At 44.7% G+C, this 21736-nt stretch overlaps 2 protein-coding genes across 2 annotated transcripts; one reads left to right on the top strand and one right to left on the bottom strand.

The window, feature by feature from the left end:
• Nucleotides 1–466: 466 nt before the first annotated feature.
• On the bottom strand, nucleotides 467–18272 carry LOC116667354. The gene is made up of 2 exons (XM_032492064.1): nucleotides 17596–18272; nucleotides 467–2298 (listed from the first exon to the last, which is right to left on the bottom strand). Exons 1-2 carry the CDS (start codon nucleotides 18270–18272, stop codon nucleotides 2223–2225), a joined length of 753 nt encoding a protein of 250 aa, XP_032347955.1. The 3' UTR covers nucleotides 467–2222.
• Nucleotides 17988–21000, top strand: ADRB1 (adrenoceptor beta 1). The gene has a single exon (XM_032490867.1). It carries the CDS (start codon nucleotides 18271–18273, stop codon nucleotides 19672–19674), a length of 1404 nt encoding a protein of 467 aa, XP_032346758.1. The 5' UTR covers nucleotides 17988–18270; the 3' UTR covers nucleotides 19675–21000.
• Nucleotides 21001–21736: the final 736 nt, after the last annotated feature.

The raw sequence follows: 21736 nt of genomic DNA, 5'->3' as shown, positions 1-21736 counted from the left end.
ACTTTGACTTCAGTACAGTTTGACCTCAAAAAAACACAAAAAACAAAAAACCCCTTAATCTTTCCAGTACAGATTTCCACAATATGCATATTCACATGTACTCCGAAATGACTGGGTAGAATGAGTCTGGTTGACCACCTCCAGAACAGTAAGACTTGTCCCAAATTACAAGGCTTGAGGGACAGTGGGAAAGGATGTTGCAACCACAACCCCGAACAATCTTTGCCTGTATTTGAGTGCCTGTAATGAGAATTCAGGACACATTTAGAGCACCTCCATTTGTTTTTTGCTTTATGAAATTTTTAACACAGTGGCAAATAGGAGGTAACTGCCAGCTGGCTGGAATCTACAGGTAATCAGAAAGGTCAAAAAGCCTCTTTTGTCTGACACCTGCCATCCCTCCCCATCCCTTTATAGTCTCTGCAGCAGCAGTGACCCTGCGAGGAACATGTCTGCTCTTGTCCCTGGCGTGTTGCGGTGATGCAGGGATGCTGGGGTGGCTTTGGGGCTCCGTCTGAGGTCACTCTTTCCCATGTTTCATTTCATGGCCTGATAGGCACAGAGCTTGTGGTTCACCCTCTGTCCCTGTGGGCACTCAAGGCTGAGGCAGACTGCCCAAGACTGAGAACAAAAGAACACCCAGCTGCCCGACAGTTCCAGACACCTTTGCCAGCCACCTCTACCCCGGCGTTCACGTGATTCCCGGCCCAACCCGCCAACACAAACATACAGACCCTTCCCTGGCCCCTTCTTCCCTTCTCCCATCACAGTCCACATCCCCTTAGCCTCACATTTTCTTGAGCCATTCAGAAATGTTCCTCTTAAGGTGCAGCAAGCAGTTTCTTCCTTGATGAATTGCTCTTTCTCTCCCCTACCCTACAAACTCGCTCTGAGGTAACTTCCTATTTCTCTTTGACAAGACAGTTTACTTTTGATGAGGATTAAAGGTTATTTTTAACCTGAACCCCACACAAGCAAATGATGCAATAATTTCTTTGAGCTAGCTGAATAGTTCCTCTTTTTCGGTCTTTGAATTAATCTGATTCTAAACCTTAAGTAGTCTCTGGCCTTCATGAGTCATTTCGTAATGTCTTTCAATTTAAAAGCTTGACTGGTAGTGATCATCTCCTAAATGACTGGCATTTTTATCAGCTGTAGACCTCAGTGTTAAAACTCAGAATGACTTCAAGTCATCACAGGCTCGCATGAAGATCTCTCGGCTCCCAAAAGACCTCTTGCACCCTCTGTATCCCCTTCTCCAAGCCTCCCCAACAGAAAGGTAGTTAGCTCTGCCACCTGGGGCTATTTCCACAGGCATCAGGATGTCTGCTGCTCCTCCAGTCTCTTGCCTATACTTTCTATAGAGCACACACACATTTCTTAATCCAACACTATTTTAAAACTATTTGTGCATTTAAGCCCATATGTTTATATCAGAGTTTCTTGACCTTAGCACTACTGAAATTGGGGGCCAGATCAGTCTCTGTTGTGGGGCTGTTCTGTGTATCATAGGATGGTTAATAAGACCCTGGTCTCTACCCACCCAGTGCTGGCTGATAACACCCCCTCCAAATTTACAACAACCAAACTATCGCTAAACGTTGCCAAATGTCCTCCAGGGAGGCAAAATTGTCCCCGGCTGAAAAACACTGGCCTTTAGGCTGTTTTAAACTGCAAGTTCCTTTTGGACCAGAACTAACCTAATTTGTACAGACTTCACAACAGGAAGGTGCTCAGAGAGGCTGTTTAATGATGCTCACTATCACTAAAAATGTAACAAGAATTTTTGGCTCCCATCTAAAGCAAACGGAACATTTAAACAGATGATCAAGTAAACAGTGGATGATGTGTCTTCCTCAGCCTTCCGTTCAAATCAGTAAGATTAAAACAACAATCTTCAGCTGCCTTTTATTGACGGCCCAGAGGAACAGAAAATTTGTAAGGAGAGAGTCCGTCGCCTCGTAATGATACTGCTCCCACAAGCTAAGGCAAGAGGCAGGTAGACTGAAATCACCCACAGCCCTGAGGACTGCGACCCTCGGAGTGAAGTCTGTGCCGGGATAAACATTCCTTTGCAGTTACTGTTCTGCGAGGCAGGGAATGAGGGCGGCACGCCGTCCCCCGCGGGATCTGGCCCTTGTAAAGTACTTCGAGAATCTTTCACGGGTGGAAAAGCAAAAGATAGATAAGAGCCGATCTATCATTAGAACTGCTGCTGTTACTCATCCATTTGCGTGGCACGAAGCTGCTGGATTTGGAAAAGAAAAGCTCCTAAATGGTCTCTTTGTAGCCCTCTTTCTAGGCAAAAGAACAAAACCTTTTATCAGTTAATCTGGTGAATTACATGGGTTATTTTTATTCTATTCATAGGAGACGAGGCATGTAGGTCCTGCTTGGCCTTACATGCGTTGGTTAACAATTCAATTAAACAAATATTTATTGAAACCAAGGACAAGGCAATCTGATAGTCGCCAGTCACCAAGGTGGAAATACCCAGTGAGTCCCAAAGGAGGATCTGCCCTCAGAGTGTTTACAATTTTGATTTCTATAACAATTGGTTGTATATTTGTATAATATCCCCATAGGGACTTGACTTTGTACACGTTAAGGCCCGATCCTGCAAGCCCTAAGAGAGGTTTAAAAATTCCAGTGGTGATTCAAAGGCCTGAGCAACGACAGATGATGGGCGATCAAGGAAAATTTTATGGAGACATGGCTTTTGAAATAAGGGTGGGTGTTCAAAACAACATTAATGGCGAAGTCTTCTCCCTGATTGTAAAATTAGTGCATGGCTTTTGTTTTTGTTTTTTGTTTTTCTTAAATATTGAAAACAAAGAAAAGACAGAGGAGAAAATGATCTTACGTAAGCAGTGGAAGACTGGAGCAAAGGTTCAGGACCTGGCATGGGGAAGACAGCAGAAACTGTGGGGGATCCTGAGAAACTATGGAGGAACATCAGGTGGGGGCCTGAATGCCAGATCTAATTAGAAGGGTAATGGGGAGCCATTGATGGTTGAATGTTCTGGCATGGCCTCTTTTCATCTTCACAATAACCCTGTGAGGTTGCAGTAGTTCTGCTCAATTTTCAGAGGTAGAGCTGGAGGATTTACGATGTGCAGTTAAATTGCCCAAGTCATGTAGTTAGTGCATGGGAGAGGTGGGCACTCCAAAACCCCAGGCCTCTCAGACAAAGGGACAAGACAGGACTGTGACTTAGAACATCAAGAGTCGAGCTGCAGCAGGTGTGCCTTTGACCCAGTGAAATGGATTGAGAGATTCCATAGACTCAGGAAAAGGATTCGATTCACTTTATAGATAAAAGACCAATTTATAGCCCAGAGACAGCCACACAAAGCAGGTATAGCTTCCCTTGCCATCACGCACCCAGCATGGCACAATACTGACAAGGTACCACCTGAATGAGGTCAGGATCTCTCCAGGTGCTTTAAGCATCTCCCTTTGCACTTTTCATTAGGAGTTTGTGCACTGATCCATTCCAACAGATGTTCTGGGCCATCTGGCTAAGAGCCGGCCTGCTTACCCGGTGTGAGTGGACGGAACCCCCAGCATATTCCTGAGACTCTAGGATGTATTGCCAGGCTTCCCATGCCCCTTCCTGAGACCCAGTTCTCATGCCAAGAAAGGACAACATTTCCTAGGAAGATTCACGAGGGTGAATAAGGCTAATAGTGTCAGATGCTTCAGAAGGGGCATCATGCCCAGGGCAACTGGTCCTAACACTTATGGAGTTACTGGGAGTCTCTGAGGAAGCACTTTTGAATGTTAGTGGCAGCAAAAGCTGGATTTCTTGGAATTCCGGAGGGAAGGAGTGAAAACTAAATAAATATGTTAGGTATGATCTATTCCTTCGAGAAGTTTGTCAACAAGGAGGAGGAGAGCGCTGAGAGGTGGTTGTGGGGTGGGGGGGACTTAAGGCCAGATGCCATATGAACTTGCTTTTTCAACAGCGTTCAAATATGTTTTCTGTGCCTTGTACATGCCAGCCACAGTCCTAGACTCCAGAGATACAGCCATGAATACGACCAACAGAATTCCTGTCCCAGCAGCTTATGTTTGGGGGAGGGACTAGGAAGGGGGGCGGGGCAGACAGACACCAAGCATGAAAATAAACGCATAAATATAAATAAGGCAGTTTTAGACAAGGATGTGAAAATGACAATGATACATCAATGAAAAAATAGATGGGTGTATGTAAGAGAGAGGCTGGCTGAGTCTGGGGGAAGGAAGGGGCGGTCAGAAAAGGCTTCCCTAAGGAGGTGACATTTGAGTGGAAGCCTCAATACTGAAAAGGAACTGGCTGTGCAGTTCAGGGGACAGGAAGTTCAGAGGCCCTGTGGCAGGTACCAGTTCAAGGGACCAAAGGGCCAGTGTGGTAACACACAGGAAGCAGGGGAAGGGGAAGGAGTGGGGAGGCAGCAAACAGAATGCAGTATACTTCAGGCCACGGAAGCGAATTTGGGTTTAATTCTGATTGCACTATGAAACCACTGCGAGGGTTATAGCAGGAAGGCCAAGTGGCATGTATTTTTATAAGATGACCTTGGCTACAGGGTGGAAAATGGACTCCAGGGGCAGGAGTGGAAGTCACTGGCATCTGTGCCCAGGTCTCCACGGGAGATGCTGCTACCAAGGTGGCAGCAGAGGAGAAGGTGAGAATTTTGTGGATGCAGAGTTGACAGCACTTGCTGATGGACTGGATGGGGAGAGCTGGTAAGAGAGGAACTGCAAATGAGCCTTAGCACCTTTGCCGAGCACCTTGGCTGAACAGTGGTGCTACTTCCTGAGACGGGAAGACTGGGAGGAGGAGTCTAGGCAGAGCTGAGAGTAACAACTTCGTTGAGTAATGAAGTTAACTTTGAGATGCCAGTATGCCAGAGGAGATTTGAAGTAGACAGCTGGGAGAAGTCAGGCCAGCAATACAGATTTTGGAGTTATCAGCATGTAGATTCTTTTTTTTAAGTTGGATTAGTTAAACATAGAATTACCATATGACCCAGCAATTCCACTCCTAGGTATAGACCCCAAAGAATTAAAAACAGGTGTTGAAACAAAACCTTGTACACAAAGATTCATAGCAGCACTATTTAAAAGAGCCAAATGGTAGAAACAACTCATATGTCCATCAACAGATGAACAGATAAACTAAATGTGGATTATTCAGCCATAAAAAGGAATGCAGTTCTGATATGTGTTACAACGTAGATGAACCCTGAAAATATGATGCTAAGTGAATGATTCCATTTATTTGGAACATGCAGAATAAGCAAATACACAAAGACATAGGCAGATTAATGGTTGTCAGGGGCTGGAGGGAGAGGGAGAAATGGGGAGTGACTGCTTAATGGGTATGGGGTTTTCTTTTGGGGTGACGGAAATGTTCTGGGACTAGATAGAGGTGGTGGTTCCACAAACAGGTAAATGAATAAAATGTCACTAAGTTGTACACTTTGAAATGGTAAAATGGGTATTAATGGTATTTTACTACACTCAAAAATATATATAGTGGGATTAGGCGAGACAATCTAAGGAGAGGGTATAGACAGAGAAGAGGACCCCAGATTGAGCCCCAGAGCATTCCAACATTTAGAGGCCAAGCAGAGGAGGGATGGCCAATAAAGAACGTTCAAAAGGAGCAAACTGTGATACAAGAGGAAAACCATGGGAATTGCTGTCTAGAACCCCAAAGAAAAACATGTTTCAAGGCGGGTACAGTGGCCATCTGTATCAAGGAGTGTCTGCATGTGTGGTGTGGGTAAAGGTTGCTAGACTCACCCACCCCAGAGCAGAGCATCTTAATATCCTGTTCCTATTATACAGTTGCCATCAGCATCCTAGAGAAGAAATGCCAAGTAGGCAGAATTCAGTAAGTCATGGCGGACTAGCCCTAAGCATTCATGGAAAAGATCCATACAAATGAAGTTTTTACAAAAGATAAGCACAGAAAAAAATTCACATTTGATATCAATTGAATTCAGATCTTAGTTTCCAAATAAATAAGCTGTTTCAAAACAGGAGAAAAATTAAATGAGGTCTTATCTTAGAGGAGTAAAGAAGGCTTGCTTTGGAGTCACGCAGACCTGGATTAGAAGTCTTGCTCTGCCATTTAGTCGTGAAACTTTCGGCAAATCACTCAATTTCTCCAAGCCTCAATTTACCCCTTTGGAGTGTAAAAGTAATACCTGACGAGTCTATAACAAGAAGGAAGTGAGCTATTATAAATGGTACCCTTAGCAACATGTCTGGTATTTAGTCACTGGTTTTGAGACTGTGACATCCATCACTAATCAACAGGGAAATGCAAATCAAAACCACAGTGAGACAGAAGGCCTGAACAAGCAATTCTCCAATGAAAACATACAAATGGCCAATAGGCACATGAAAAAAATGCTCCATATTGCTAATTATCAGAGAAATGCAAATCAAAACTATAATGAGGTATCACCTCACACCAGTCAGAATGGCCATCATTCGGAAGTCCATGAGCGATAAATGCTGGAAAGGGTGTGGAGAAAAGGGAACCCTCCTACACTGCTGGTGAAAATGTAGTTTGGTGCAGCCATTATGGAAAACTGTATGGAAATTCCTCAAAAAAAGAAAAAAACTTAAAAATAGACTTACTATATGATCCAGCAATCCCCTTCCTGGGCATATATCCAGAGGGAACTCTAATTTGAAAAGATACATGCACCCCAATGTTCATAGAAGTACTATTTACCATAACCAAGACATGGAAACAACCTAAATATCCATCAATAGATGACTGGATAAAGAAGTTGTGGTATATTTATACAGTAAAATACTACTCAGCCATAAAAAAAAAATAAACTAATGCCATCTGCAGCAACATGAATGGACCTGAGATCATCATTCTAAGTGAAGCAAGGCAGAAAGAGAAAGAAAAATACCATATGATATCTCTCATGTGTGGAATCTTAAAAAAAAAAAGAGAGAGAGAGACACACACACACAGATGAACAGAACGTATCTGCAAAACAGAAACAGACTCACAGACATAGAAAACAAACTTATGGTTACTGGGTTGAGGGGGGTGGAGGGATAAATTGGGAGTCTGAGATCTGAAAATACTAACTACTATATACAAAGTTGGAAAGAACACATATGTGCAATGTTTCTATTTCAAGTCTTTAATTTTTGTCCTTCAGTGTGGTGCTTTCTGATGGGTGCTGCTAACTGTCATGGAAGCATTATGAAGTTTCCAAAGAAAGTTCTCTGTAATGTGTTCTGAAGGAAATTGAGAGGAAAAGAAACCAAACTGAAGTATGGAAAGACAGCTTGGGAGTTCAGAAAAATTATTTGCTCATCATAAATTAAGTTAAAAATACAGTTGCACAAACAGATGACCACATAATACTCAGATCCACAGATCTGAGCTTTTCTTTAAGTACCATCTTACACAAGGTCGTTCTCCTGAGCTAACCCAGCCATTGAACACACTTAGATGTGACATTTGAAAAAAAAAAACATAGTTTCATGTACATCTAAATCCATGCTGTTGACATAACACACACATAGCAGACAGATCTGTAAGGAGGAGTTGGCATCACTGCACATGGGATGCAGTATTATGTTAGAACGATCCCCAGAGTTTCCTACTTGGGCATCCAGTTCCCCATTCAGCTCCAGCAGGAGAGGCATTCAGGACAGTGGTGAGCCATCCTTTGTACCAAATGACAAGTTATCAGGTTGAGTTCTTGGGGCTTAATCAGACGGATTTTGGAGTTTTGGTTTTTTGGCATGAAGGTCAGGTTGATCTGATCCGTGGCCATGAGCAGGTTAAGACATTATTGGCTCCATCACTGGTATCCACAAAGGACAATGAGACATACAGCTTAGGAATGACATAAAATTAGGCTGTTTGTGAATTTCAGATTCCTTAATAAATCTAAGTCGATATACTGAAGGGAGTTATTTTGTAGTCAAATCTCTGCTCACGAATATTTTAGGGTCTGAATCACTCTGTCAATCAAAATCACTACTTCAAGGTCATAAAAATCCTGTTTTTCAATGGATGCTATATAAGTGAGTACCTGGTTTACCTTGCCTCAAAGGCCAGCTTTGTTCTTCGGTTATAAAGGTTTGTTGTATCTCTCCTACCCAGTTATTTGCTGTCTGTTACACTCATTCTAGCTCAGGAAAAATAACAGGCATGTTGCTCTCTGAGAAGAGCAACTCTGAGTGTGTCTACACAGTGTCAGAGCAACCTGCTGAAAGGGGTCTACACAACCACCCCTTCCTACCTTCAGTACAGACCTAACAGGGCTATGCCTTACGCTCCCTCTGCCTTCCCCCCAAGCCCCTCCATCTAAGACCCCGGTTACTTACTCAGAAAACTTGGGAACTAGATCACAATCAACCTGTGGCACTCACGACTTTGTGACAGACTGCAACTCTGCGACAAACTTGACTGTTCTCACTGGGGTCTGGGTACCATTTATTTGCAGAGCCATCTTTAGTATGAGTTTTGAGAGGTCATCGTGCTTGCTCTCTGTCCTAGAAGACATGACAGATACAGCATGGATAAGATGCGGGTGACTAAAGACTGGGCATACGGGGTCAAGTTTTCTTACTTATAGTAACACCTTGTTATGGTTTGAATGTGTCCCCCCACAAAAATATATATTGAAGTCTTAACCCCCAGTAAGACTTAACCCCTAGTACTTCAGAATGTGGCCTTATTTGGATCTCCAAATAAGATCTTTACAGAAGTAATCAAGATAAAACGGGGTCTTCAAGGAGGGTCCTAATCCAATATGGTGTCTTTATCAAAAAGGGAAATTTGAACACAGAGACAGACAGGAGTGGAGGGAAGACAGCCGCCTACAAGCCAAGGAGAGAGACCTGGAACAGGTCCTGTCCTCACAGCCCTCAGAAGGGACCGGCTCTGCTGACACCCTGATTTTGGACTTCTGACAAATTAATTTACACCTCACTGATCCAGCACCATTGGAGAATAAAATAGTCCATATAAATTCACTTTCCAGACAACTGAGGTGTTTTGGAAAAATAAGAAGTTCCCAAATTTTCATACAACTGTTTTTCAACGAAAATATTTCCAAAACACACATTCCATAGTCTCAAGCTGAGGACAAGCTGAAGCTAATCTGAATGACACAGGACTCTCAGTGACTGTGGGGTACAGAACACTGTCTCTGCAGTAAATGGCGTGACTGGCTTCCCTGTTTTCTCCTCTAATAGAAAGTTCCAGAAGCCCCCTCCACCCCCAGCATCATCCTCATTCCTTCACTCCAATTTGCTTCTCCTAAACTGTTACGAAAAAAGAGACCAGATAAGACACTGAAACTGTTTTGGAAAGAAAATGAATAGTTCTGAGTTAGGGTCTGATTCTCCCAGGAGTTAAACTGCATGGACTTGGAAAAATTTCTTTTGTTGCCTGCTTCTTCACCCTCTGTTTTGGGGGGGGGGGGGCGGTGGTCCAGAGTCCTTGTCCTCAGGACAACTGAAGGGTTGTGCTCTATTGACACAAAGCAAGTTATTAGAGAATCCTTTGGTCTCCTTGAGATCTTATGAATTTATCCCATAAAAAACAGCAGCTTGGATCAATTAGAGCTCGGGAAATAAGCTTCTCTATTAAGAGCCTAGTGGGTCTTTGTTCTGTCATTGTTTCTGTTTCATATATTTGGAATATGGTTATACCATGGGATGGAAGTCTCTTCAATGACCTTTTCATGATGTAAAATTAGTTTGGGAAATTCTCCTTCCCCAAAAGGAATGATAATCAGATTAAGTGACCACAAAGGAATAAACTTGCCTTTGAAAGCAAAAGAGTATCTACCAAATTAGATTCATTATTACATCTTCTCACTTAAAAATAAAATTCAATTATTCAATTTCCACTGATTAGGAGCTGCCTCCTTTACCACTCTTGGTTTTGTGAAGAATGAGGATTTTTCTGCTTTATGCCACAATCCTTTCGTGGTGGGGGCAGCGGGGGAGAAAAACGGAAAAAAGAACAGATAATGTTTATTAAGTACTTAACGATGAGCCAGGCACTATGCCAAATGCTTTACGTGTCTTTTCGAATCCTCCCAACTCTTCAGAGGTAGGTAGGATGATTATCCCCATTTAATGGATGATGAAACAGAGGCCTGAGGCATGCAAATAACCTGTTGAGTCATCCAGCTCCTAACTGGCAAAACCTGCGTTTTAACCCAGGCAGTGTGATTCCAGAGCCTACATTCTTAATCATGAGGGTGTACAGAGGGAGGTCAATGTCAAAACTAATTACTAAAATCAGTGTAATCTTGCTAAAATGTCAAAATTTGAAATTATGTAATAAAAAGTATCTAAAGAATGCGTAAGCCAGTGATTTTTTTCAAACTCTCCTGTCAAGACTGGTTATGCTATAAAATACTGATTATTTTCTGCAAGGTTAACTATGGGTTTTTAATCTGCTTGAAAAATTAATTGTATTCTAAGTCATCTCTCAGATAAGTACTTATGAAAACTGGACATATGAGCATGTATGTGTGGGAATTTTTTTAACCAAGATTTTCATCCTCAAGATAGAGCTATGAAAACGCAGGTAATCTCTATTAATTAGTAATGGGGGAGATGTCAGAAATGCCTGCAGAGTGAATGGCAGCAGGAGAGGAGAAAGGTAAGGAGTGGGATGGAAATGGTGACAAGTCGGAGTAAAATCATCACTTTAGATATTTTCAGAATAAGAAATAAAAATATTTTCAGGGCTATGCCAATACCATTTTAGTGCATTTTCCAGGCTCTTCAGAGAGCCTCAAAGTGCAATGTGTCCATGACATAGCCACCTGGTTTGGAAAAGGTATTAGGACGTGGAAATGACCAAGCAAGTTGAGCCTGCTTTTCAATTTTCCATTCCAAACTCCCAAACAGTTTCATTTCGACTCTTAAATAAAATCCGCAAGGTTGTCACAACTTTGGGGCCTTTGATTCTCAGTAAGAGTCTTTCGTGAAATCTTTTTCTGGTAATAGATTTTAAAACAAAACAAAACAAAAAAACCCAAATCACTTAATTGCTTTTCTTTTCTTTGGTGTTCTTTTTGTCTTTGGAGTTAGTATTCATGTGGCACTTTTAGAAATTCACCCTAAAATGTACTAACAATGAGACCTTTACTTGTGTGGATAAATATGATTATTCTTCTAGATCTATTATATTTAAACCAATTGGAAAATACAGACATTGCTTGATGGTCTCTTCATTTGGTCTATTTATTTTAAAAAATGACCCCATGACTTGTTCGAGGCCCTTTAAATCTATCATGCAATTAAATTATGCTGACAAGCAGTAATAGGTAGGTCAAAATCTGTTAAGGGTGCAGTTTCTGATAATTAAAGATTAGCTCAGGACACAGGAAAATCAAGAAGTCCCTTCCCCTTGCCTTGAAACCTTAAGCACGTCTCTCTCCTTATGCTTCAGTTTCTTCATATTAAAACAGGAAGGGTAAAACCCAGCCATTTCTCCACCAGTGTGAAAAGTAATTTATATTTAGAAGAGGTCTCTGCAAAGAAGGTCATTGCCCCCTTAACATTTAACTAAGCGATAATGCTCTGGAAACAGAAAGCTTTCCTAAGATAAAGATGTCTAACAGGTTTCATTCAAGGAGCTGCAAAGCTGAGACATTGTGGAAAATAAATGTCATGCCAAAGATTTGATATTTATTTTCAAAGCAAGAAGCCAGACCACAGTGGTGATCAAAACCAAAGTAGGAACAACACTATCCCACTAAGGTCTTCAGACACTGCCCTTCCGAGGCAAAGGACTTGCCAGGCCTCTGCTGACTGGGTCTGGATAAGCTTTTATACAGTACGTGAATAATGAGGAAGTTAACTACAAAAACATATATACAATACAAAGAAGTGGAAAAACATATGGAAGAAGACACCTGTTGGGTCCACTCAAAGTAATGAGTGAAAAGAAAGAAATGCAGATGACTTGGTCTGTCACCCAGAGGCAGGATGACCAGCTTCTACCATTGGCTCCTTTTGGCAGTTTCATTCAGTTGGATGGCCCAGGTGCCATCTCCCATGGATGAATGGAAAACACTTTTTTTTTTTAAATTTTAGAGAATGTACTATACCTAAGCTTTTAAGTGGTTCCTCTATTCCACAGGAATTTACCAAGTACCAACTACCTGGCCAGAATAAACAGGTGCTAAAATATTTAAAAGGTATCGTTTCTACCCTTTAGAATCTTCAAACAAGGGCTTGTGGAATTCTTGTTGCTACAAACGTCTCGGCTTTTTACAATATAATCGTTTTATCAGGAACACGGTGAGTTTTCAATAGTTAGCACAGCTTGTTGTCACTACAAGCTCTGGCCTTGGGCAGATTGAAGGACAGCTCTCAGTCCAGTGCTTTCCATGGGTAACAATAACACTCCCATTGCCGCCAGGACTTTAAGGTGAGATCTCAGCTGATGAAAGATCAATTTTTACTCATTATACAACTAAATAGGAACAGAACTTGAGTGCTGGATAAATTTTATTTTGTATAGCTTTCCTTTTTTTTTTTTAAGCTACTAGTTTTGGCATCAAATAGTTAAGGGAAAAAAATCCTTTTTCTGCTGCTAATATTTCACCAATGAAATACTTTAAAGGAATTTTTGTCAGAGAATCATATAAGCAAACACTTTGTTAAAAACAGAATAGGATACATACTAAGGAAGGGCACAAAAATGGAGGCAAAAACTTTTTTAAAAAGATGATTTGCCAAAGGTAAAGGCATTTAAAAGTTGTTCACTATTATCCAGCTTCTGAATCATATTATTAGTCAGTGTGTTTAAACAAGAAGGATTTACTGTACAGCACAAGGGACTAGATTCAGTATCTTGTAATAACATATTACAGAAAATAATCTGAAAAAGAATATATATATATATATATATATATATAAAACTGAATCATTTTGCTGTACACCTGAAACTAACACAATATTGTAAATCAACTATAGTTCAGTTAAAGAAAGATCTAGTGTGAGAGTAAAGGAGTCGACCGATAAAGAGGAGCTTATTTAAATGGATTGACTCTTCCCACACAAGCAAATCCTGACATTTTTCATGGTTTGAAATATGATAATGATTGAATGAGATTGCATTTGATGAGTTACAAATTAGGGAGCTATACGAGATATCAGGGAGCTTTCACATACATCACCTCATTTAATCTATGTGCAACCCTGGGAGGGAGGGAGTACCGAGTCCATTTTAAAGATGAAGCCGCTGCTAAAGGTCAAACTTAAAAGTGACAATACCAGGACACAAACCTGGATCATCTGCTTACCAGGTCTGAACACTTTCCAACACATCCACATTTTGAAAAATATTATTATTGGCTCCAGCCAATAATAACATTAGCATTGTTCAATGTACTCTGCAGACATATCAGGAGGAGGAGGAGGAGGCAAAGAAGGAGGAGGAGGAGGCAAAGAAGGAGGAGGAGGAGAGAGGAGAGCTTTTGAATTTTCCAAATAGTCCACACTTTGCTGTGATTACACCACCGTCTTCTGTGTTCTTTCTTATCACAATGGATAGAGTTGCTTGTCCCTGTGTGAACTGTGGCTGCAGAACCGGTATACGACCTTAAGTGTCAGCCAGGGGTGCAGGCTGTTCTCTGGTTAGTTAGCACTGAGTGAATGTTTCAACGGTAGCATTGCTTTATGGGAACAGTTGTATGTATTTCCTCAGAAACAGCCACCAGAGCTCTGATGAACAAATGCTGCCACCCATTATCAGCCTCAAGGCGAATTATGCTAATGTACTGATTTGATACACTTCATGGGGCTTTACTTAGAAATTCCCCCCAGACTTCCTCTGGCCAACTTTCCAGCAGTTGTCTAGTTAGGCTCCTCACAATTATTTTAACCTCATTTTCTAGCAAAGTTAACTAAAGAATGGAAATGTCTTCGCCAAGCTTGTGGCTTACAACCATGGGTAGATTGGATGTCCGTTAATCACTGCTGTACAGGCTTGTAACTTGATTTAGAATTTGAAACCAGATTCGAGTTGTCAGCTTGGGGCAGAAATATCTGGATATATAGTATCATAACTGAAGGGGAAAGGTCATTCGCCCTGAATATTTATGAAGACTAGGTAGTGGTTTTTGTTATGTGGACTTGCATGGACTTGCAAAAACTCTTACCTAGGTCCCACTTTATTTATTACTGAGTAGGTGTAATACAAATTTATTTATATCATGAGCCTACCTTGTATTTGTAAATTTTATATTTTGAAATGCTTATATGAAAATATCGACTAGGCTATAGGAATACGAACTATTACTCTAAATTTGAAGCATGAGGAAAGATTCTGACTCCTAAAGCAATCAGTTATTTCTCATACCAGTAAATAAGAGAAATTTTAATAAATTGAACATTAAATATTTATGAGGCAAAGTTAATGTTAAGTAAATATTAGTAAACCTGGGAGATATAAAAATGTACAGGATAGTCCTGGCTCTCAGTGAGCTTACAAACCATACGAGAAGAGAAAAAAACCTGTAAAAGTTAAGAAACGATATGAGGTGTTAAATAACAATAACAGGCAACATATCGTTAATTGGCACATGAAACGTAGTTAACAAAGTAACTACTATAGGCAGGGGAAGGCGAGATAATTTACAGAAACAGTGGGCAGGGATGACTGTAAAATAAAAAATATATTGGCCAGATCTTGAAAGCTGAATCCAATGAGACAGAGATGGGAGAGGGGATTCTTGGTGGAAAGAACCCAATGAGAAAGGGTATAGATGCAAAAAAAAAAAAAAAAAAAAAAAGGAAAAAGAATACGGAACTGCATGTTAGGGAGACATGGAGAGTCCAGCAGGAGGTAGTGCTGGAAAGGCTATTCGGAACTGGACTCTGGAGGCTTTGAAGGCTACGTTGAGGCATTAAGGTTTCTGAGCAGAAAAGGATCTTGGTCAAAGCAGCATTTTAGAAATATTACTTATGCCATGGCATGCCAGATTAAATGGATCGAGAGGACCAGGGGCCGGGAGATCAGAGAGAACCCACAGCAGGCTCAGGTGTGGGGCCAAGGTAGTGGGATGGGGAGAGATAGAGGAAGGCGCAGGAAATACCCAGGAGGAAGCCCACTGCCTCTCAAGGTGCTGACTGGCATTTATTGTTGGAGCTTTCTGTTGCCTGCTAAAGCAGTGTCAAGTGTGTAGGTTCCTAAGAACAGATTCATTGTGACAGTTGGGATTGGGGAATGAAAAAACAGAGGAGTTACTCACTTTGAACTTGTAACATCTAATACCTGTATAAGTGGAAATATTTTCTTCTTAATCTTGTGTCCTGTCTAAGGACCAAAAAATTGTTAGCTCAAAAACATTTTTTTTAAAGTGTCATGAAATGTAGGGATTAAGGAAGATCTGAGAACATTTTATTTTAAAAGAAAGCTAACTCAAGTTGAATGTACTATTCCAAACTTTTCCATCCATTCAACTGAAGGACAGCCCCAGGAGTCCTCAGGGATCCCTTCAGGCCTGCAGCCCAATGTTGGAACGCCTATTCAAATCACCTTCTGGTCCGGGATGTTTGTGATTTAACGTACTTATAATTCAGAAGTTCTGGGAAACTCGGTTTACCTCTGACTGAGCAGGGGAAAAAAGTTTCAGGAGAGCTTTTCAGCAATTCAAATCTCACGCCCTGACATTTATGCTGTGTTTATATACCTACATACATATACCAATACATGTGTGTCTACATAATGTATACAAATACATTCGTATTTACACTTATGGTAATGTTATTGACATCCAGGCTTCCGCACTGAATGTCTACAACCAAGTTCGGGCCTTGTCGCTCAAAGAAATGCAGTCCCTTCGCCCTTCAGGGGCACTTACGCCTGGCACACAATATTCTGGTAACATCACTTGACAGAAAGATGGCGCCGGATAGAAAGCCTCCTCCCACATTGCCTACACCCCTCTCCACAGCCCAGCACTCAGGATCTGTTTCCTGGGCAGCCTAATCCAACTCTTTCCAACCCCTTGGCTATTTTAAGACTGCCCCTTGAGGGCAGGAACAGAAAAAAGTCAGAAGGGGAGACAGGTTTGCAGTGACTGAGGTAACTAGGGCCCTACACGGGACTCAGGGAGCAGTTCTCCTCTGCGCCTTTTCTTAAGCCTCTCCTTTCCATGCTCCCCCTTTCCAACCTCCCCAAGTTGGCAGAATTCGGCTGACAAGTCCTAGGGCAGAGGTGAATAAACAAATAAATCACCCGCACCCACCCACCTCTTAACACTCTGATGATCAAGTATGGGCCTAAAGCAAATTTATATGTTTGGATATAGAGAAGGTGGTTAAACTGCTTGGCTTTTTATAAGCTGATTTAGCACTGCCTTTAGCTCTTGACTTAGACGGCTGCAGGAGTCAGTCTCTCTCTACAAGGTAAGAGTATGAGTTTGGTCCAGAGGCTGATGTATCTTCCAGACGCTGTTCTTTTTATTCCAATGCTAGGAAGATGTGTGAGCATTATATAATGTTTTCATGTACCTTCATATGGGTGATTAGAAGCTGTTTACTTCTCAAGGATTCAACTATAGGCTTTTTACCTTCAAGGCTGAGCTGAGGACCTTACTGTGGTGAAATTAGGCAGGGGGCTTGCAGACCTCCTGCTGCATTGTGTGATTGTGATGGCTGTCTTGTTGGTGGGTCCCCACATATAATCCACTGACAGCTGAGCTAACGACTCATTAATTTCACACCCACTTGGTTGCCAACTCAAAAGCCACTGACATAACTTTAAATGCTACCGGATTTTAATCATCTTGAGTGTTTACATATTTTCTCCTCTCATCCCACCAAAACTAATCCTAGAGTTTTGAGAATCCGGGAACTTGGGCAAAAGAGAAAACAACCCAGAGACCAAGAAATCTGACATCGCAACTGATTACATCAACCAGAACTCATGTACCTTTTTGTTTGCATTGACCAAGCTCAAATTATAAAATCGTGTGAGTAATAAAAGACAAAAACCCAGGTGTTATTACTGAATGTGAGAAGTCGGAAATGTAACTAAATGTGTTCTTGCTTCGTGGCGGTGTCATTTACTCTACGTTAACATTCGTGCTTCCTTAAGCCTCTCTCTTTACATTATCCACACACACTGCTGCATCATACTCACACATCCATCAGCTGGGACTGGGGACTGTGTGATTTTCCAACTGGTCCTCAACATTAGCTGTCAGATGCACAAACATTCCCTTTCTGCATTTGCTGCACTGCAACAACAGAAGCTTCTTGCAAGAATAGCTCCCAGAGAGCGTTCCTGACAGATGCGCGTTTTGCTCTAGCAAGGCGCTTGCTGGAAAGTTTCCTCTAACCGCTAACACCCGCCTCCGATCCCCCGAGCTGGCAGGACGCAGGCTGGCTGGGTCCCCTCTTGACGGGGGAAGGGTTTTACACACACCCTGCTAGGCTGCCCAACCCGACAAACAATCTTGCAGCCAGACTCATCCAACCCCAGCGGACAGACCGTCCAAGGCGCTCTGGCGCTTCTCGGGAACACCAAGGTCTTCTCCCCGCTAAAGAGAACGCGCGCTCCGATCGGCAGGAAACCTGGACACTGGAGGTAGAGGGGTGGCTCGCTGAGCGGGGACACAGGAGGGAGCCAAACGCCGGAGGCAAGCGGGGCGCAGGAGAGACTGGGGACCGCGGGAGGGGGCGGAGTGGGAGCCGGGCGCAGCAGCGAGCCGAGGCGAACTGGGCGCTGGAGCTAGCTGGCTCAGGAAGGAGCGCGCGCGCAGCAACCCGCGGGCGCCGGGGAAGCGCTCGCTCTGCGATCTGCCCCGGACCACACTGAGCCGCGGAACTGCCGGTGGGAGGGGGTGCGGGGAGCTGGGGTGGGGGGGGGAATTAGATAGGGGCGTGCCTTGCCCCCGATTGGCTGCAGGAGCCTGACGCGAGGCCCTGGGGGTTGGCTTGAGGGAGCGAGAGCAGGGTTGGGTGGGTGCTGGGTGCCGGGGCTGCGGGCTCCGCGCGCTCAGAAACATGCTGAGGTCCCGGCAGCTGTTCCAGCAGCGACAGCGGCTCCAGCAGCAGCGGCGGCGGCGGCGATAGCGCACAGCTCCGGCGGGGAAGGCGCCTGGCGCCCATGCCTCCGGCCCCGCGCCGCGGCTGCCCTGACCTGGCCGCGACCTCCCTCCGCGCGCCCAGCCGCCCCGGCCTCTGGGGGATTCCCCCACCGCGGCCCAACTCCGCCACACCCCCCGCCCCCGGCCTCCGTAGCTCGGCATGGGCGCGGGGGCGCTCGCCCTGGGCGCCTCCGAGCCCTGCAACCTGTCATCGGCCGCGCCGCTCCCCGACGGCGCGGCCACGGCGGCGCGGCTGCTGGTGCCGTCGTCGCCTGCCGCCTCGCTGCTAACCCCGGCCAGCGAGGGACCCGCGCCGCTGTCGCAGCAGTGGACGGCCGGCATGGGCCTTCTGATGGCGCTCATCGTGCTGCTCATCGTGGCGGGCAACGTGCTGGTGATCGTGGCCATCGCCAAGACGCCGCGGCTACAGACCCTCACCAACCTCTTCATCATGTCCCTGGCCAGCGCTGACCTGGTCATGGGGCTGCTGGTGGTGCCGTTCGGGGCCACCATCGTGGTGTGGGGCCGCTGGGAGTATGGCTCCTTCTTCTGCGAGCTCTGGACCTCCGTGGACGTGCTGTGCGTGACGGCCAGCATCGAGACCCTGTGTGTTATCGCCCTGGACCGCTACCTCGCCATCACGTCGCCCTTTCGCTACCAGAGCCTGCTGACCCGCGCGCGGGCGCGGGCCCTGGTGTGCACGGTGTGGGCTATCTCAGCCCTGGTGTCCTTCTTGCCCATCCTCATGCACTGGTGGCGAGCAGAGGGCGACGAGGCGCGCCGCTGCTACAACGACCCCAAGTGCTGCGATTTCGTCACTAACCGGGCCTACGCCATCGCCTCGTCCGTCGTCTCCTTCTACGTGCCCCTGTGCATCATGGCCTTCGTGTACCTGCGGGTGTTCCGCGAGGCCCAAAAGCAGGTGAAGAAGATCGACAGCTGCGAACGCCGCTTCCTCGGCGGCTCCGCGCGGCCGCCCTCGCCCGCGCCCTCGCCCGGGTCCCCGCTCCCGGCCGCCGCCGCCGCCCCGGTGGCCAACGGGCGCGCCACTAAACGGCGGCCCTCGCGCCTAGTGGCCCTACGCGAGCAGAAGGCGCTCAAGACTCTGGGCATCATCATGGGCGTGTTCACGCTCTGCTGGCTGCCCTTCTTTCTGGTCAACGTGGTGAAGGCTTTCCACCGCGACCTGGTGCCCGACCGCCTCTTCGTCTTCTTCAACTGGCTGGGCTACGCCAACTCGGCCTTCAACCCCATCATCTACTGCCGCAGCCCCGACTTCCGCAGCGCCTTCCAGCGCCTGCTCTGCTGCGCGCGCCGGACCCCCTGCGGGAGCCACGCGGCCACCGGAGACCCGCCGCGCGCCTCGGGCTGCCTGGCGGTGGCCGGGGCGCCGCCGTCGCCCGGGGCCGCTTCCGACGATGAAGACGACGACGTCGGGGCCGCGCCGCCCGCGCGCCTGCTGGAGCCCTGGGCGGGTTACAACGGTGGGGCGGCGGCGGCGGACAGCGACTCGAGCCTGGACGAGCCGAGCCGCCCGGGCTGCTCCTCGGAATCCAAGGTGTAGGGCCCGGCGCCTCCTCCCCACCTCCCCAGCCGGGACGCGGGCTCTGCGCCCCGGGAGGAAGAGAGCCCGGGCGCCCCCGAATGGCTTCCCGGGAGAAAGAGGAGATCAGTGTTTACTTAAGACCGAAAGCAGGTGAACTCGAAGCCGGCAAACCTCGTCTGCATCGTCCAAGGCAAACAGAAAAGCCACGGGCCGTTGCACAGAAAGGAAAGTTTGGGGAGGCTTTGGAAGAGTGGCTTGCTGATTTTTCTTGGATTCTTTTTTCTGTTTGTGATTCGGCCTTCTTTTGTGTGTGCCTGTGATGCAGCTTTATATATATACGTCTTTTTTTTAACCCCCGGTGGTTTTTAGCACTTTATGCGAAGACCGGGGAAGGGAAGGGAGAAGCATTATAAGATAAAAGTCTTTCAACTTGGCTTCCATCCCATCCCGGGAACAGGAGCCGTCAACCTGACAGGGAGAGGAGGGAGTGAGCTTGTCAGGACGTTTCCTTTGCTTTCCAGAGAAATTTCATTTTAACTCCTGAGTAATTATTTCTCCTGTTCTTAAAGTAAAGGGAAAGGATGGGTGCAAAAATCGCGTTTCAGGAAATTTTAAGCTATTCTTGGAACAAGCCTCACCTTGCTTTCCTTTTGTAGGGCAAGCCGGCTGTCCCCGAGCGCCTCGGTGGTCAGGCTGAGGGGTTCCTACCTCACACTGTGCACATTGCACGGCAAGATAGAAAGCCTTGTTTATATTAAACAGCTTATTTATGTATCAATATTAGTTGGAAGGACCAGGCGCTGAGCCTCTGTGGCATGTGGCTCTGTTCATTGAAGACAGGACAGAGAAAGAAAAAAGAAAGAGGAAACAGTTCAGATTACTGCACATGTGAGTAAAAGCAAAAAACAAAAAAAAAAGGCGTGATTCATAATGGCATTTTTGCACAGTATTAGGAATTGTAAAGTCCACAGAAGATGTTACTTGCACAAAAAGAAATTAAATATTTTTAATGGGGTGGGGGCAGATCTTAAAAACAAATAAAATTCAGATTCTACTTCTGATGTCTATTATGTTACTGAGCTAATGATTTATTGGAAAAATACCTTTTTATACGCTTTTATCATGGTACTGTAACTGTATCCATATTATAAATATAATTATCTTAAGGATTTTTTATTATTTTTTTATGTCCAAGGGCCCATGTGAATCTGCTGGTAAAATTTAGCACTTGTGTGTAAATACTATTTCCTCTGTGTGTTTTACCAAGTATTTATACTCTGGTGCAACTAACTACTATGTGAGGAATTGGTCCATGTGCAATAAATACCCATGAAGCACAAAAAAGATTACATACTGTGTGTCTGTAAGGGGTCAGTGATAATGGGAAAGACAGTTTGTTTTGTTCAAAATATAGGCTGGATTTCCCATAGAGCTCTTTTAATAGCTTTTCATGACTCAATAGCATAGCAAAATGTCTCTAGACCAAATAAGGCAGGCACCTACTGAGAGCCGCAGACTTGCCCTAAATTTTCACAGCCAGATTCAGAGTATTCTAGACTACTTGTAGGTGTTTTCAAGATCCCATCTGCAGCACTTGACTTAAGAAGTAACATTTGGGATTGTGTATCTTCTTAAAAAAAAAAAGTGATTGAGCCAGGTAACTCAGCTGCAACTTTGCACAGAAACGCAGGAAAGAAGACCCACTCGTGGAACCATCATTGCCTATTCGGAATTCGGTAAGTGGCATCCACGGCTGGTTGTTTTCCAATAGAAAGTCACAGCCTGCAGATGATCAGCGTGTGCAGATTTCCCCAGTGGCTGTCGAGAATGCAAAATGCTTTTGCGGTTCAGCACGAATTTATAAAAGAGCATATAAGTAAATTTGTTTTTTCTTGTGTCACGAAATAGACCGTTTCATCAGATGTTCTGGGTGGGCAGGTAACAGGTAAAAGTAAATGAAGTTTTAAAATTTTCTAACAAATTATGACACCCCCAATGGAGAAGATGGCTTTCATAAAATTATTTCCTAAAGGAAAGTATAGTAAAATTCCAACCTGGGATTAATACTACATTCTCCAAA

This window comes from Camelus ferus, chromosome 11, assembly GCF_009834535.1.
Source record: "Camelus ferus isolate YT-003-E chromosome 11, BCGSAC_Cfer_1.0, whole genome shotgun sequence".
Lineage (NCBI taxonomy): Eukaryota > Metazoa > Chordata > Mammalia > Artiodactyla > Camelidae > Camelus > Camelus ferus.
The sequence above is the reverse complement of the archived record's forward strand: the minus strand, read 5'-3'. Positions and strand labels throughout refer to the sequence as shown.

Excerpts from the sequence above, each read along its gene's own strand:
- ADRB1 (XM_032490867.1), top strand. The coding sequence starts at position 18,271 with ATGGGCGCGGGGGCGCTCGCCCTGGGCGCCTCCGAGCCCTGCAACCTG.
- LOC116667354 (XM_032492064.1), bottom strand. The coding sequence starts at position 18,272 with ATGCCGAGCTACGGAGGCCGGGGGCGGGGGGTGTGGCGGAGTTGGGCC. Across the intron at positions 2,299-17,595 it reads CCTCTACCTCCAGTGTCCAG|AAAGAGGGCTACAAAGAGAC; the intron begins GTTTCCTGCCGA and ends TCTTTTGCCTAG.